The sequence below is a fragment of the Pistacia vera genome, unplaced genomic scaffold (genome assembly GCF_008641045.1).
Source record: "Pistacia vera cultivar Batoury unplaced genomic scaffold, PisVer_v2 Contig46, whole genome shotgun sequence".
Taxonomy (NCBI): Eukaryota; Viridiplantae; Streptophyta; class Magnoliopsida; order Sapindales; family Anacardiaceae; genus Pistacia; species Pistacia vera.
In genome coordinates, this window is record NW_022196290.1 from 700,875 (window position 1) to 716,848 (window position 15,974).

General features: G+C 32.6%; 2 protein-coding genes across 3 annotated transcripts; one reads left to right on the forward strand and one right to left on the reverse strand.

Annotated features, from left to right (window-relative positions):
* The first annotated feature begins 372 nt into the window (after positions 1 to 372).
* LOC116144945 (probable serine/threonine-protein kinase PIX7) lies at positions 373 to 5,617 on the forward strand. Of its 2 annotated transcripts, none has more exons than XM_031430385.1 (6): positions 373 to 903; positions 3,008 to 3,345; positions 3,473 to 3,608; positions 4,223 to 4,359; positions 4,434 to 4,557; positions 4,790 to 5,617. In XM_031430385.1, the coding sequence occupies exons 1-6, from the start codon at positions 651 to 653 to the stop codon at positions 5,302 to 5,304; spliced, it is 1,503 nt and encodes a 500-aa protein (XP_031286245.1). In that variant the 5' UTR covers positions 373 to 650; the 3' UTR covers positions 5,305 to 5,617. The 2 variants fall into 2 exon arrangements, with proteins under 2 accessions (XP_031286245.1, XP_031286246.1); XM_031430386.1 differs by having other exon boundaries at positions 376 to 903; positions 3,011 to 3,345.
* A 129-nt stretch (positions 5,618 to 5,746) lies between these two features.
* Positions 5,747 to 8,901, reverse strand: LOC116144946. The gene is made up of 7 exons (XM_031430389.1): positions 8,664 to 8,901; positions 8,425 to 8,574; positions 8,002 to 8,217; positions 6,976 to 7,097; positions 6,600 to 6,763; positions 6,243 to 6,397; positions 5,747 to 6,047 (listed from the first exon to the last, which is right to left on the reverse strand). The coding sequence occupies exons 1-7, from the start codon at positions 8,892 to 8,894 to the stop codon at positions 5,949 to 5,951; spliced, it is 1,137 nt and encodes a 378-aa protein (XP_031286249.1). The 5' UTR covers positions 8,895 to 8,901; the 3' UTR covers positions 5,747 to 5,948.
* Positions 8,902 to 15,974: the final 7,073 nt, after the last annotated feature.

Consider the following 15,974-nt stretch of genomic DNA (forward strand, 5'->3'; position numbering starts at 1 on the left):
TCGATGCTCTACCCGTCAGATCCGACCATTCTGCATTGTAACGATATTTTTCGGCCAGATTCTGACGATGGTGGCCTGAATCTGACACTGTGGGTAGTGAGAGTGTTTTTGTCATTTTACAAAATTTTTATATATTAGGGTGTTTAGTTAAATTAACAAACTTAAAAGGTTTCTTTATAAAAAATTTATATATTAGAGTGTTTAGTTAAATTAACAAACCTAAAAGTTTATGTATGATATTTTTGCCATTTTGTTTTTATTAATTTCTTTTTCTTTTGCTTTAAACAGGTGAGCTTATCTTCAAGTATTTTGGAGAGAGATTTATTGTAGCTTTATAGCAACACATTTTGTGGGTGTTTAGTTAAGAGTTTTCTTTTTCTTTCTCTTTTTCTTTTTTAAAAATTAATTAATTTTGTTTTATCTAAGTTTGTTAATCTAAAGTACTTTTGTTTTGAGTTTGGACAGAAGTCGATCAATCTTTGGTTACCGTTTTAAGAACTGGTTCATGTGATCTATTTCTGCTCTCAACTGGGCTGGGTTGTTTTTGTCTTTTATTGACCTGGTCTAGGGGGGCTCTTTAAAATGAAAAGTGGTGAAATTTTGAAACTCTTTTGGTGGGTGAGAGGAAAGAAGTGATTTTGAGGGGTTTGATGAGTTTTGGATCAGTGATTTTAGGGTGTTTGTTGAGGAGTAGAATGGGGTTTGATGGTGCAAATGGGAAGGTGAAGAGTTCTTGGGATGTGTGCAAATCAAAGGAAAAGGAGAAGAAGAAGAAGGAGGTTGAAGATGAAGTAGAGGCTGAAGAAGCGACTGGGTGTTGGCTCAAGTTAAGGTTTATTGGAAGCTGCATTTTTTCAAGATCCAAAGTTGATAGCTCTGTTAGTGGCACCAGTACTCATTATGGTAAGTCTTGCTCTACTTGGACCTTCTTCTTTCTATTTCAGGTTTTTCCTGGTAATTTTTAGGTGTTGTACTAGTGTTGGTTTTGCCTGAAGGGTTTTTCTTTTTTTAATGTTTACCATTTTTTATTAGATCATACACACACACACACGATTTTGCTTACATGTGTTTTTAGTTTTTTACTGTTTGTCAATGGAATGATCTTGATCGATCTGAATTCGTGTTGGGAGCTCTATTAGCAGTTTCCAAGCTGTAATTGAGTAAACGCACCCAAATGCCAGGGGAAGTGTGAATAGTAAGGTTAACTGGTATAGTTTGCTAGTTAACTAGTTCTTGATGTTTATGAAAACATGGAGATTTCTTAGAATTTGAAAAGAAATTTTAAATTAAAAAAGAAAAATCAAGCTGAAATTTTCTTTTCCTCAATCATTGGACTATTTGACAATTGCATGGGTGTTTCTTTCAAAAGAGCCATTCCTAGAATTTTTTCCTATAGATGAATCCTGAGTTTGGGAAACCATTTTTTGTATTCCTAAGCGGAAGAGGAACATAATTATGTTGGAGATAATATTCGAGTTTTACCTCTATTTTCTCTAGTCATATGATTTCCTTTTTTAACCATTTTATTGGATCTTTCTGTTGTGAAAACTGAATCATATCCCTTGGAGTAATTGCAAACATCAGTCTATGCTAGCTTAGTATTTCAGCTCACAAGGTAACTCTACCAAAATGACTCAGTCAGTGCTGGAAGAATTTAACTTAGAAGTGAAAAAAGAATATTAGCAGTTGTATTTGCTAATAGGTATCTACTCTAAATCGTTTGCACCTGGATGGATAATCTACAGGAATGGAAATATCATATTATCCTTCATTGAAAAATTAACTGGTTAATTCAAGCTGATCAGGCTTCAGTTTTCAAGGAAATATAATTTGGAATTTGGGGCTCAACCTTTGACCACCCCTTTTTGCATGAGTATATTTGGTTTACACCGATTTCTTCTAGACTATTAATATTGATGGGTATGACAGTTGACAACTAAGAACATCTGACTTGCATTTGCTTTCGGTAGTATATTGGAGTATTGCTGGTGGTAATCCTTGGCTGTATGATTTAATTGGATGCCATATTTCTAAAGCCAGATAACTTGCTAAATGTTGTGGCAATAGTTGAGCTGATATGTTTCAGTTTCAGTAGCTGGGTTAGTAGGGTTAACTTGTTGGTATTGACAGCATTGGATATAGTTGCAATAGCAATGCATTTCTGCGAGCATGTTTTGCATCAAATTCAATGTTACTAATTTTTGTCAACTATCAGAATATGTTTGCATTTCATGATGATGTTCTTCAAATATTTTCTGTTTTATAAATTTCTCAGTTTCTGCATAAATATTTCTGAACTATCTCATGGGCTAAAGTTGACTGAACCTGTGAAATTTACACTTCTCACTTCAATGTGTGGGAGAGACAGTGGGTATGTAATGTGAAACTTCCTAAGGTAGTGAAGGTAGTGGTAACATCTTGGATTTGTGAGAACCTGCATCTCAAAAAATTAGAATAAGGTAATCGTGCAGTGAATAGATTTTGTTTGGTTCTAAATTTGCTTGAGTGATGCAGTTTTAGAGTAGGACTAATTATAAGGTCAAGTTTAAATCATAAAGCAAGAGCATATTATGGCTTGGAGAGTTTTGGATTGCTTTTCTGACTATGTAACTCCAAAAGCCAGTTGTTGTTGATGACTGATTCAAGTTTGAGTAAGCAGCTTCATAGTCTTTTCTTTCATGTTAAACATGTATCAACATGTTACATAATATTTAACTTTTTCCTGTAAATGATAATTTTAGTTGTATCTTTTTCAATCTCACTCTATTGAAACACTCATCTTTCTCATATCTAGATTGACTTTCAAAACCATATTTTTAGATTTTTGTTCATAAATCTGTTTTGGGAAGTCCCACAATGTTGAGTAATTCCAGCTTTTAAGGACGAATCCCCATCCTTCTTCCTTTTTATTTTTGTTATTGAATATTGTAAGAAAATGCATCTGTTGACGTAGCATATGAATATTTATGACTTACATTCTAAATTATGAAACCTGTTTGTGGATCAGCAGAAAGTAAATCTACAAATGATACCAGTAGAGACCAACCAACAGCTCCAGTAGTCTCATCTACTACCACCAGTAATGCAGAAAGTAATTCATCCACTTCTAAGCTTGAGGAAGAGCTTAAAGTTGCTTCTAGGCTACGAAAATTTACATTTAATGATCTGAAGTTGGCAACACGAAATTTTAGGCCTGAGAGTCTTCTTGGAGAAGGTGGCTTTGGTTGTGTTTTCAAGGGCTGGATAGAAGAAAATGGAACTGCTCCTGTTAAACCTGGCACGGGGCTTACTGTTGCTGTTAAAACCCTTAACCATGATGGTCTTCAGGGCCATAAAGAATGGCTGGTGTGCAATTTCCCTAATCTGTTCTATTTCCTGCTTATGATTTTAACAGACCTTTTTTTTTTTTTTAATTTAAATGTCTGTTTTTAAGTCTCTTTCTTGTCTGAATCTTGGCTCATCTATGTTGCAGGCTGAAGTGAATTTTCTAGGTGATCTCGTCCATGTTAACTTGGTTAAATTAATTGGTTATTGCATTGAAGATGATCAAAGGCTGCTAGTATATGAGTTTATGCCCCGGGGAAGCTTGGAGAACCACCTTTTCAGAAGTATGTTGCTTCCTTTTTGTCATTAAGCTTCCCTTTTCATCTCTGTGTGGTTTTGGAATTTGGATCTTAAAGTTTCTGTTTAGGCCTCTTGAATTACATAGGGAGGTGCTTTCGAAACTTTTCATCTCTACCATCAATATAGCCACTTGTCGCCCCTTGATTAAAATAAGTTAAATTTACAAATATTGCTTCTGTCCTTAATAGAATGAAAAAAGCAATTTTTGATAGAAATTATATTCTATCTGCTTAGTAATTCTGCTGGAAACTGTGTAAGTGTGAAAGCTAAACTGGAAGTACAGTGCATGTTACCACCAAAATCAGGAATAGATCTATGGTTTCCAAGCAGCAGTTCTGTGTGTGCTTCAACAATGTTACTTTCTCACGCTGCCAATTTTGTATATCATGTTTAGAAATGTGGAATCAATTATCTACTTTTAAATGTGTGACCACTTGAATGACAGTCCCATTTTTCATGTCAGTCAATGCTGATGTAGGGCTATATCTCTTCTGTATGGCTAGGACCTGGTTTGATATTGCCAGTTTCTGTTTGTTGGTGAGAATTGTCATCAGATACAGTTTTTTTTATGTTTACTTTATATTTGTGTCATATGCAGGGTCCTTGCCACTTCCATGGTCCATAAGAATGAAAATTGCACTAGGTGCTGCAAAAGGTCTTGCATTTCTACACGAAGAAGCTGAAAGGCCTGTGATTTATCGTGATTTCAAGACCTCCAACATCCTATTAGATGCAGTATGTGGCAAAACCAATGGCAAAATTAAATCTTTCCTATTATGGTTTGTCAGTTTAACAATATGTTATTTCAGGACTACAATGCCAAGCTTTCCGATTTCGGACTTGCGAAAGATGGTCCTGAGGGAGATAAAACCCATGTATCAACCCGTGTGATGGGAACTTACGGCTATGCAGCACCAGAGTACGTAATGACTGGTAGGTGTAATTAAGAACAAATTCATCTAGTGATAATCTTCTGCTTTTCTTTTTTTCTCAGTGTAAGTCTTCTGCTTTCAAGTGCCAGTGTCCTTGATCAATCCTGGAATGAGAAAAAATCCTGCAAGTCTGAGCTTAGAGGACTTAACCTCCTGATGATTTCTTTATTAGCATAGAGTACATATTTAATTCCTTTATTTGGCCTAATCAGACAAACTTGTTTCTATCACAGGACATCTTACATCAAGGAGTGATGTCTACAGTTTCGGTGTGGTTCTACTTGAAATGCTGACTGGCAGGAGATCTATGGACAAGAACCGACCTAATGGGGAACATAATCTTGTTGAGTGGGCTCGGCCACATCTAGGAGAGAGAAGAAGATTTTACAGATTGATTGACCCTCGTCTTGAAGGTCACTTTTCCATCAAAGGTGCCCAGAAAGCTGCCCAGTTGGCTGCTCACTGCCTCAGTCGGGATCCAAAAGCCAGGCCCCTCATGAGTGAAGTTGTTGAAGTCTTGAAGCCTCTGCCCAATCTTAAGGACATGGCAAGCTCATCATATTATTTCCAGACCATGCAAGCTGAGCGAATAGGCTCGAGTCCCAATACCAGAAACGGCTTGCGAAGTCAGGCCGGATCACTTTCAAGAAATGGGCAGAGAAGCCTTTCTATACCGAATGGTTCGCATGCTTCTCCATATCACCATCAGTATCCCCATCAATCACCAAAACCCAATGGCAAACAATAGGATTGGGTTGGTTCTCTCCTTTCTGACCCCATTTTCTTCATTTATTTCTATTCCCCCCTTTTTCACTCGGTATAGATGTAATTTGTGTCAAAGCATTTGTTCTTGGACAACTGAGAAAGCAACAGAAAAACGTGCTTTATGTTGTGTTTTTGGAGTGTTGGCCTCCAAGTAGGGGAGAATATCAAGGCAGGTTAAGCTTACGGAGCAAAATGTCTAATGGCAACCATATGTTGCTTTAATCTATTTGGAAATATTAAGGAAATGTTTTCCTCTCATTCCCTCTTTCCATTTTGCTGTCAGTTTGATCTCTGGTTGTGAAATTTAATGCAGATAAGTCTTAGAAGTCTTTGCCTGATCATTTATAAATGGGAAAATATTCTCTCATAATGCCAAAATAAATGGAAATATTCTTCAATATTCTTTCACAACAACGCAAAGAATACATTCTAATAAATCACTTTCCGTTTATTATGATTAGAGTTCATTTACATGCTTCAGGCCTTCAATAGCTTTTTGTTCTAACATATATATACATTGACATTACAGAGAACTTTACTTTGTGGAACCTCCGACTAAATGTACCTGTCAAATATTTATTTCTTTAAGCTTGACAATTAATTTATTATTGAGTTTCATTTTCTATCTCAAGCAGCTCTCCTGGTAAGCTGCTCTTTGGATGTACTCTCAAAGATCTTGTCGGCATTTCCAACCTCAAATCCATCTCGCCTATGAAACTCCTGAACCTGTGTAGTTAACATTAAGAAAGTAAGTTTGCAATGCATCAAGAAAAAAATTTACACAGATGAACAAAACAAATATTCATGAAGCCTATAACTAGGCTACATACAAGATTTTAAAGTGTGAATCAGGTCAGGTTGCAGAATTAAGTTCAGAACATTACTTTTTAAACCATGCTTACAGTGAGAAGTTGTGGTTACCTCTTTCTCAGGCAGATTTTTATACTGAGGCAACACAAGACGTTCAGCAAACTCAATGTATGAACAGGGGACTGATTCTGTGACACCATCAGAAAATTTGAAAGAGATTGAATCTGCCACAGTTGAACTTTGCAGCAAAAGGCCATCAGGACTCACTGCAATGAAGGAAATGAAGTAGTTAGATTATCGATTTCTGTAGTCTGCAACGAGAATAATCTTTAGACAATACTTAAAGCAGTAAAAAATAGCAATCTATAAAAAGCTATCAAAACATTGATTTCTAAATGAATTTCAATAAGATTATTAATTTGCATAAGAAAAACAATGACCCTGGCTATGGTTGCACCAGTAACATACCTTTAAGAACTCCCCCTTCAGAATTCAACCTGAACCCATTCTCTTCAATAAACTCATTCAGACTTTTAATGTTTTTCAAATGGGATTTCAGCCGATGAGTGGAAATAGTGACATGGTTCACTGCATAGCCATTAACAAGGGTCCAGGCAGCATATTCACTTTCCCTAATATCATAAATTGAACATTAATCAATCTTCTAAGATAAATTTTTCAGTCATAAATTGTAGATCCTGTCAATGGGTTTTAGGCACTACAACACCAATATAACAGTCATTTTATACAGCAACATCTGTATCCTACATGATTGGATCAAATACTAGCTTTACTTGAATTAATAACACACAAAACCAAAACTACAAAGATTGAAGATTGATACCTTGCCAATTGTTGAAATTCAGAATGTAAGGGCTTTCCCCATGTTAAAGATCCCAGCGCACTTGCAAGAGCAGCATGTTTATTCCCACTACCAGATGCTTCAGTGTATTTTTTAATTATTTCCTGAATGTTAAAAGCAACAGTTTCAAGGATGCAATAAATAGGTTCGTATGAAGGAATCAACAGGTGAGAATGTAAAAGTAAAACTAATAGAAAGTGTAGATAATTTTACCAAAATATGCTGCAACTTGGATGTGACTGGTTGGGAAAAACTAAATAACAAAATCAACATATAATAGTAAAATTTCTATCTAATCAGCTTGGGAACCTTCTTTTAACTATGGAGAAAGGATTGGCAAACGGGGTTTTGGAACTAATTCCACAGTTTTTCTTGCATATATAATGATTATAAAAAAAAGTAATAAAGCCTACATTGTATAGTGTATACAACATAATATGGTCAAAGAAATTAAAAACATGTTCACTTAAACCATAGATGATGTAGGTAGCTTCTTACATTATTCTCAATCTCAAGAGTGTTCTCTACTTGAGAAAATGAACTTCTAATTGGTTCCAACATGAACTATTCCATCATTTTATTTCGATTTCAAGACAGGATATATGGCCTGTAAAAGACCATAGGCCATAAAATAGCCACAACCATTATTATACCCTGTCCACTTGAATCAACCCTACCACTTGGTGTGGTTTGGCAATGACACCAAAAACAGGACTATAGAAAGTTCCTTTGACTCGTACTTTGAAAGTGATTTCAGAACCTTAAAACCAGTTGGCTGAACATCATTAATTTTCCATCAAAATTCAACATGCAATAATGTAGGTTCTACGATGTAGTAAGAAACATCGATTTAGAGTTTAGTGGAAAACAGAATCCAAAGGTCTAACCATAACACATATCATTTGTGCAGGAAACAAAATGAAAGCAAGAAAAAATTACATTAAATCATCACCTTGTACTGAAAACTAAATGTAAAACAGCACCTCAAGAATGGACCCAGAGACACACCTGAGTCTGCGGACTCATCTGATCCACAAGAAGCTCTGATATGAATACTCTAGGCAAAGGCTCACTAACACCACTACCGCCATCAGGATGCGGAACACTAGGAGGCGAAAACCACAGCGCTTTCAGTTTTTTAGCAGGAAATCTCAGCTCCTCTTTTTGTGTATAGCCATAATCCAAGAAAAAACTTGCAATGGAATCAATCCCATAACCATTTACCTACATTGTTCCAAAGAAAAAATAAATGTATATGATGATCCATTTGCAGAATTATTCACTCTCTATAACTATGATAGATTGCCAATTTTGACTCATAAATACAACCAACAAAAAATCAAAAGCATGTATATATGTGTGCCAGAATTAAACAGTAAGCAATTAAATCTCGACGCCAGGAAATGCTAAAATCAAACAGAGAAAATATACCCCGAATGTCCTGAAAGCAATATGATCATAGCATATTTGATTGTCATCAGCTGATCGAACGTGGTCCAACACAGCTTTTGCAGTTGGGTTCCTGTCTAAATAAACCTTTTCCATATTTGCAAACACACTCCTGAAAAATGATTCACGTCCCTACAATAATATAGAAAATATAAACACATAATCAAGCTAAGAGCGAATCATTATCTTGATCAGCATTAACACAATCAACAATCAATCACCTGAAAAGAGGGAGCCATATTGGAATCGTGTGATTTGGAGGCGGTGATGACTGTGAGATTCCGTGTTTGAGTGGAGAGTGAACTGGGAGGAAAGGATAATGACTGCTTGACGGGAATAGAATTCCGAGAAGAAGATGAAGGGGAGAGAAAGGGAAGAGATGAATAGCGAGAAGTGGTTTTGACGGTTGATGAGTAAGATGAAATCATTGTTGATAGCTTGGTGGTGTTCATCTTTTTGCTTTGGCTCAAAAGGCTGGGCAAATAATAGGCAACTGGAGATGGCAGTTGCGTTTGTTACACTTACATGCTTCTTTGTCTTCTTCTGCCTGCCACGTGGTCCATTCTAGGTCGTTTGTTGTTAAAAGTCTAATAAATGTAATTTTGGTCCCTTTTTTTTTATTTTTTATGACTTAGAGTGTTCGGGCAAGCTTATATGCATTTTAACTAATTCTTTAGAATCTGAGAACTATAAATTGGATAAAAGATCCAGTGACTCAGGTTTTTCATTTTGATGATTGGGGGTATCTATGTCAACTTACACGAACCATAATTAATCCATCAGGACCTTAGAACTACCGGCCTAATAAGAGCTCTAGTGGCTTCGAGTCTAAGGTCTTTTTTTTTATGATCGGGGGTGTTTAAGCTAACTTATACACATCTCAACTAATCTCTTAGGACCCTAAAACTATCGACCGGGTAAGAGCTCTAGTGTCTATCCTTATTAGCACCTGAGGAGTGACTTGAACTCAAAATCTCTTGAGTAATATACTTAAGAGTCCCCATCACCGGATCACCAAAAGTTAGTTTACTCTGAGGTTTTAGTCTTAGCTACATTAGTATATCTGTATATGACAACAATTTCATCCCTGAAATTTAGTTTGGCTATATGCTCTTTAATTGTTTTTTAGTCACGTTCTAGTCCCTCATGTTTGTTACTTATACCCCAAGATTAAAGTGGATGAATTTGTTATTTTTCCAGCATATGAAAGCAACGGTTAGATCTAATTCAATTAACCCCCCTTTATAATTTTTTATAAAAGTTTCGAAAAACCTTAAGTACCCTTAATTTATTTTATACGAATGATATTAAAAATAACATAATTATAAGGGGGAAAAAAAGCATGTTAATTGACAGATTATTAATTTATTAGAATAATTATTTTAATTGTTATTTTCTTATAATTAACAGAATTGTCCCAACTTTTCTTACAACTAAATTTGACTTGATTGTTATTTTCATATTCTACTGGAGCTAACTACTTATGTAAACGTCGAGACCAAAATAAAGTGGTGATAAAATTGTTGTTTCACAAACAAATTGCAAAGGAATTTAAGTGACAAAAAAGTTAATATCACTATCCAACTTTATTATTCCTGAAAGAATAGAATAAATAAAGAAGTATGTTCATCAAAGTAAAAGACTTTTTAACATTTTGAATTACATCTATAGTATATAGATAATTTCTAAAATATATTTTATATCAAATTTGAAAATCATTTTTTAATTCAACTACGAAAGTTTTCACCATAGATCTGGTCGAAAACAGCCAAATCTACAGTCAAAGATCTATCCATTGATGACGGTCATATCTTAGTTGTCAACGGTCAGATCTGTGGCCGTAGATCTTGTCGAAAAATGTTAGATCGGCGCACGACTGGCCAGATCCAGCCGGTCGTGTGCCATTCCGATTACTTTCGACCACCATTGGACGATGGTAGTCACCTGTTGGCAATTATAATTGGATGTGTGGAGGTGTTTTTGTTAATTTATAAACTTTTATTGCGTGGTGTCTTTGGTTAAATTAACAAACCTATGGGGTTAAAAAGTAATCTAAATATTTTCAAAAAATGTATCAAAAACATTCATACAATCCTATCATATTTTACAAAAATCCTATTCTGAATAGAATTCTATTCTAAATACTTAAATAAACTGAGCCTACTATTCAAAGTAAAGAAGAAAAAAAATTATAGAATACCAATGGAAAGAAGATAATCTTCTTAATCATAACAATAACAATAAATATAAATACTTATTCTAATTAAACAAGTAATCGAATTAAATACTAACACTTTTCTATAATAGATAAACTAGACATGGGCCCGTGCGTTACACGGGTATGTTTATTCAATGTTTTTGAAATAGATTGTAAACAAATTTATTCTAACAAAATAAACTAATTAGATTAAAACATAATAAGTGTTAAATTATACAAATTTAAAGTAAATATAAATTGTATATATATACAAAATTATGTTAAGATATAATTAATAATTCTACATGTATAATTATTAATATCAATTATATGTAGATGTTATTAAATCATTCATCCAATTTGAGAAGATCACATGAATATTATATGGTCTAATTATATTTTCAGGATCATCATCACCTTGTACGATTGATATTATTTTGTAGACATGTCTTTGATATTCGATGTCAGTATTTTGTAGTGAATCATGTATGATATTTAATATCACATGAATATTATCAACATCAACTATTTAAACTCAAAATTTATATTGACCTTCCGCAATTTCTGTAACTTATATTCATTTTCAAGTTGCGTTGCGCGAATATGTTTATTATATATATATTTTTTTTCGTTATTATTGGTTTTTTTGTGTTTTAAATATATATTTTCTATATTGAAGTTCATTTTATATTAAATTGATAATTAAAATATCCACAAATTGAACTCAAAGTTTATATCATTATGGTTCTTCTCAAATATGTTACCATTTGACATTTGCAACCAACGTTTAAAACTTTATCAAGAAAAGCAAAAAAACTTGCAAAGCCAAAGGAAAAAATTGATTTTGATTGTTGAGAAGAGAAAATAAATTATTATTATTATTATTATTTTAGAAATAAAAAAAATTAAGAATGTTGAGAAAGCAACTTAATTGAAGCATTGAAGAATCCTTGAAGATAAAGGTCTTGTGACACAAATCTATTTGCTGCAATTAGAATTGACCACCACCTATAGCAAAAAAAGCATTTGATGATAGCATCGTAAAGAAAAACGATAATTGTAAAACCCACAAATCAAAAAACAAAATCAATCCAAAATTGAATTTGTTTTATGTGTGTAATGATAAAATAAATGGTTCAGCAGTAGGTCTATAGTTATCCTAATTCATCATATAATATATCGAATCAAAGCCCTATCTTTATAGTTTCCAAATATTCAAACTGCTCATCAATTGGATTTTTATTGAGCAAGTTATGACTAATTTACTATCGACTGTTCGGTGGAAGCTGAAATGTGTGTGATGATGAAAGAAATGATTCGGAACTTTGGGCTACAGTTATCCAAATTAAGCATATAATATATAAAATTAAAGTCATGTCTGTCTAGTTTCTAAAGATTCAATTCTCTCATCAATTACATTTTTATTGAGCAAATTATGATCAATTTACTATTGATTATTCAGTGAAAACCGAAATGTGTGTGACGATAAAATGAATTGTTTACTTAACCCAAATTTAAGAGATTATCATATTAGGACTGATAAAAAATATTTCAAATAACACCTATTAATTGGAAAACGGAATCAGCCAAAATTAATTCATTTAACATATATACTCGCACATCAACAAGACATAAACAATAAATCATTCATATAACAAATTAAAATACACGAATGTTTTTACAGAAAACACATTTCACACAATTGAACTATTTCTACTAATATAGATATGACACATACTCATAGTTCGGCTGACAATAGGATCATCATCGATTTGATATTAGTAAAGTATATGAACATTTCCTTGAAAACAAACATAACAAAATTTAATCGATCTTCATGTTAAGATTTGTTAAAGAACAATTATTCATTCGTATAACAACTGTTACCTGAAAACGAAATCAACAAAAGTTAATTAATCTTCATATTAAAATTGTTAAGGAATATACTTAACGTTCGGCATGACTAACACAATTAATCATTCAAATAGATTGATTGAACAAAAACAATCATTCAATCAAATAATAACCGTTAAAATAGTTAGGAGATATACTTACAATTTTGTATTAAAATAGTTAGAAGATATGCTTACAGTTCAGAAGAACGAATAAAAATAGCAACTCATTTGACAATATCGATCAGACATCCTGCCTTTATTCCATGCCAATTCATGAATCTTTGACCTGTAAAAAACAACAAAAACATAAATAAATAAAAAAAATCATCGATTAATAAAATCATGAAGAACAGATGTATTATTAACACAAACTAACATGACCTATAAACAATTAACAAAAGACCAGACGTATTATTGATACCAACTAACATATTGCGATAATACACAACTGAACATATGCCCCTTTTATAACCCTTTATTTAGAGCTTTCGAATGCCAACACAGTTAAATACGAAGAAAGGTTTGCAATGTCAATACAATGCACTTATATAATTATTGATAAACATGTATGCTTTTATTATCAATGCAATGTACCTATGTAATCCAATCTTTAAGTCTATTTATTTAGACTTTAGAATACCAATTTAGCAAGTAATGTTGTCTACATTATTACCAATAAAATTCAATCACATGGCAACCACAAATCTAAGGTGTCCTTATGTTTAGACCTTTAGAATATTAATGCAATACACCTATATAAATAATATTATTATTCATTATTAATACAATAATGTAATGCACCTATGTAATCCAATCTTTATGTCTATTTATTTACACTTTGGAATACCAATGCAATAATTAATATTGTCTAAATTATCACCAATAAAATTCAACTATATGACAATCGCAAATATAAGGTGTCATTATAGTTAGACCTTTAAAATGCCAATGCAAATGCACCTATATAAATACCAATACAACGTGTCAAGATAGAGCATTTTGACTGGCTTGTCAATCCAATGTGTCAAAATGGAGCAATTCTAGAGCTTTCAAAATGTGTCACATGGCGAACAACCTGCATAGGTATTCATGGCGAACAACCAGCATGGCTATTCAAATATCTCTCTCTCTCTCTCTCTCTCTCTCTCTCTCTCTCTATATATATATATATATATATATATATAGAGAGAGAGAGAGAGAGAGAGAGAGAGAGAGAGAGAGAGAGATTATATAAGATTTTTAATAAAATTGATATGTGAAAATATAAATAAATCAAACACTCTCTTACAACGAAAACAAGGCAACAAATATCTCTGGGTAGTCGAGTGGTTCAATAGAAACTTTTGAGTGTATTGCTCGAGAAGTCTTGAGTTCGAATCCCTTCTCAATTGTTAATAGAAGTAGCTACTAGAGTTTTTACCCGTCGATAGTTTTAGGGTCTCAGAGGATTAATGACTCGATTGTTAATAAAGGTAACTATTGAAGTTTTTATCTGACTGGTAGTTTTAGGATCTTAGGAGATTAGTTGAGGTACGTATAAATTGGATTGAACAAACTAGCCATTAAAAAAAAAAAAAAAAAGGCAACACTTTGATAGAAAATAAGAGTAAAAAACAAAAAAGAAAAGTATATAATTGCAATTTCTTAGAAATTGAGTGGAAAAAAAAAAATGCCATTACTTTCAAATTGGGCGAACTATTTGTTCTTATCGAAAGACAACAAAAACTTTATGAAGAAATCATAGCCTCATGGTCACCTGTTGATTGGATCGATAGAGATTGGGTTTTGGATAACAATTTGAACACATATACCAGCGGTCATCCAAGACAGGTCAAATCTGGATAATATCATACCTCATACACCTCATCCCAAACATTATTTATTATACGCGTAATATCATTCGGCCCACAGAAACATCAAAAACTACTTCTTTACGATAACAGATATAATAAGTCATTTACTTTTCTCAATTAGACTTTTCCAACGCACACAGTTAACATCCTCTAATGGGTGTTTAGGTATTTTAACAAAACTAATCATTTTTAACCATTTTGGGCCATTTAACAAAATTATTACTCCACATTTATGGTTTTGATATCTGGATTTAGTATTTTAATGTATTGAATTTTTTTTATATATTAAAATAAATAAATTAAGATGAGATTTGAGTAGGAGACAATTAATGTAGCACATGTTTTTATCAAGGACCACAGCATATCGACGCGGCTTCACTCATTATACCAACAAACACCAGGGGGACCATAACAATACGTGAAACACAAACACGGTATCATTGGGATTTCATTTTCATTCCTTACTTTTTACTAAATTAATTTGTGCCAATTAGTTTGAAAAGTAACAACCCCATCCCTACTTTTTACTGTTGTTAGACAAAATTGTTTTCTGTTTCATGCCTCTGCTTTGTCTTATTAAAATATATTACCAATACAAATAATGATTAAATGTCGAATAAATTATTTTTAACTACTAAAAACATTAGTATATAATAATATAATAAAAAATAGTAAATTATTTTTTAAAACATGAATAATTTATCATCATATGAAATATTAAATGATACAAGTTTTATTATTCAAATACATGTATTTTCAAAAAGGGTTATCATTATTAATGGGACAAAAAAGAAATACAATGTCAATGTATATACACAGTAGTTGGTTTTGCTTATAGTAGTGTGAAATGTGAATGACATTGAAAAAATAATTGATGAATTTTTTTATTGTTTATTTTTAAGATAACCATTTGATTGGTGTAGAATTGAGAGGGTAAAAGAGATAATTGAAGAGAGCTGGAGTATATCCTAGAGATTTTTTTAAAGGGAAAGAGAGATAATTGAAATGGTTAAAGTATGCTTTAGAGATATTTGAGAGATTTAATTTAATTATATTAAGTTGTGAATACAGAACCTATTTATACAAAAGTGTGATAGCTACGTAAGAATATAAAATATTAGAAATAATGATACAATCTTAATAATAAAATAAAGAAAATCATATATTAACATAATTAGAAATGAGAGAATAATTCACATATTCTCATTCTATGTCCAGATGATATGTGAATTAATGTCACACATTTTCTTCTCATATTCCCAAATAATAATAATAATGTAATTGGTTGATTATACAGCAAATGATCACTATCATGCTAGATTTTAATGGGTAAATGCCAAAAATTAAGTGGGATGTATCATGTATGTAAGGATGGATGGAGTTTTAAATTGAAAAATCAAAATTTTAGTAGGAAAGTGAGACAATGATGCTGAAGTTTGAAAAGTATATAAATGAGACCAAAAATGAAAGAAAATGAAAGTTTCAAATGAAGCAATGAAATGATTTTCAACGGCGTAGGAATGAAGAAATTGCGCGAGTGCCATGGAAATGGAGTTTGTCCAACAACGTGTGGTTTTTAATAATTTG

Excerpts from the sequence above, each read along its gene's own strand:
- LOC116144946 (XM_031430389.1), bottom strand. The coding sequence starts at position 8,894 with ATGAACACCACCAAGCTATCAACAATGATTTCATCTTACTCATCAACC. Across the intron at positions 8,575-8,663 it reads ATATGGCTCCCTCTTTTCAG|GGACGTGAATCATTTTTCAG; the intron begins GTGATTGATTGT and ends ATATTATTGTAG. Across the intron at positions 6,398-6,599 it reads TGAAGGGGGAGTTCTTAAAG|TGAGTCCTGATGGCCTTTTG; the intron begins GTATGTTACTGG and ends CCTTCATTGCAG.
- LOC116144945 (XM_031430385.1), top strand. The coding sequence starts at position 651 with ATGAGTTTTGGATCAGTGATTTTAGGGTGTTTGTTGAGGAGTAGAATG. Across the intron at positions 4,360-4,433 it reads CCAACATCCTATTAGATGCA|GACTACAATGCCAAGCTTTC; the intron begins GTATGTGGCAAA and ends ATGTTATTTCAG. Across the intron at positions 4,558-4,789 it reads ACCAGAGTACGTAATGACTG|GACATCTTACATCAAGGAGT; the intron begins GTAGGTGTAATT and ends TTTCTATCACAG.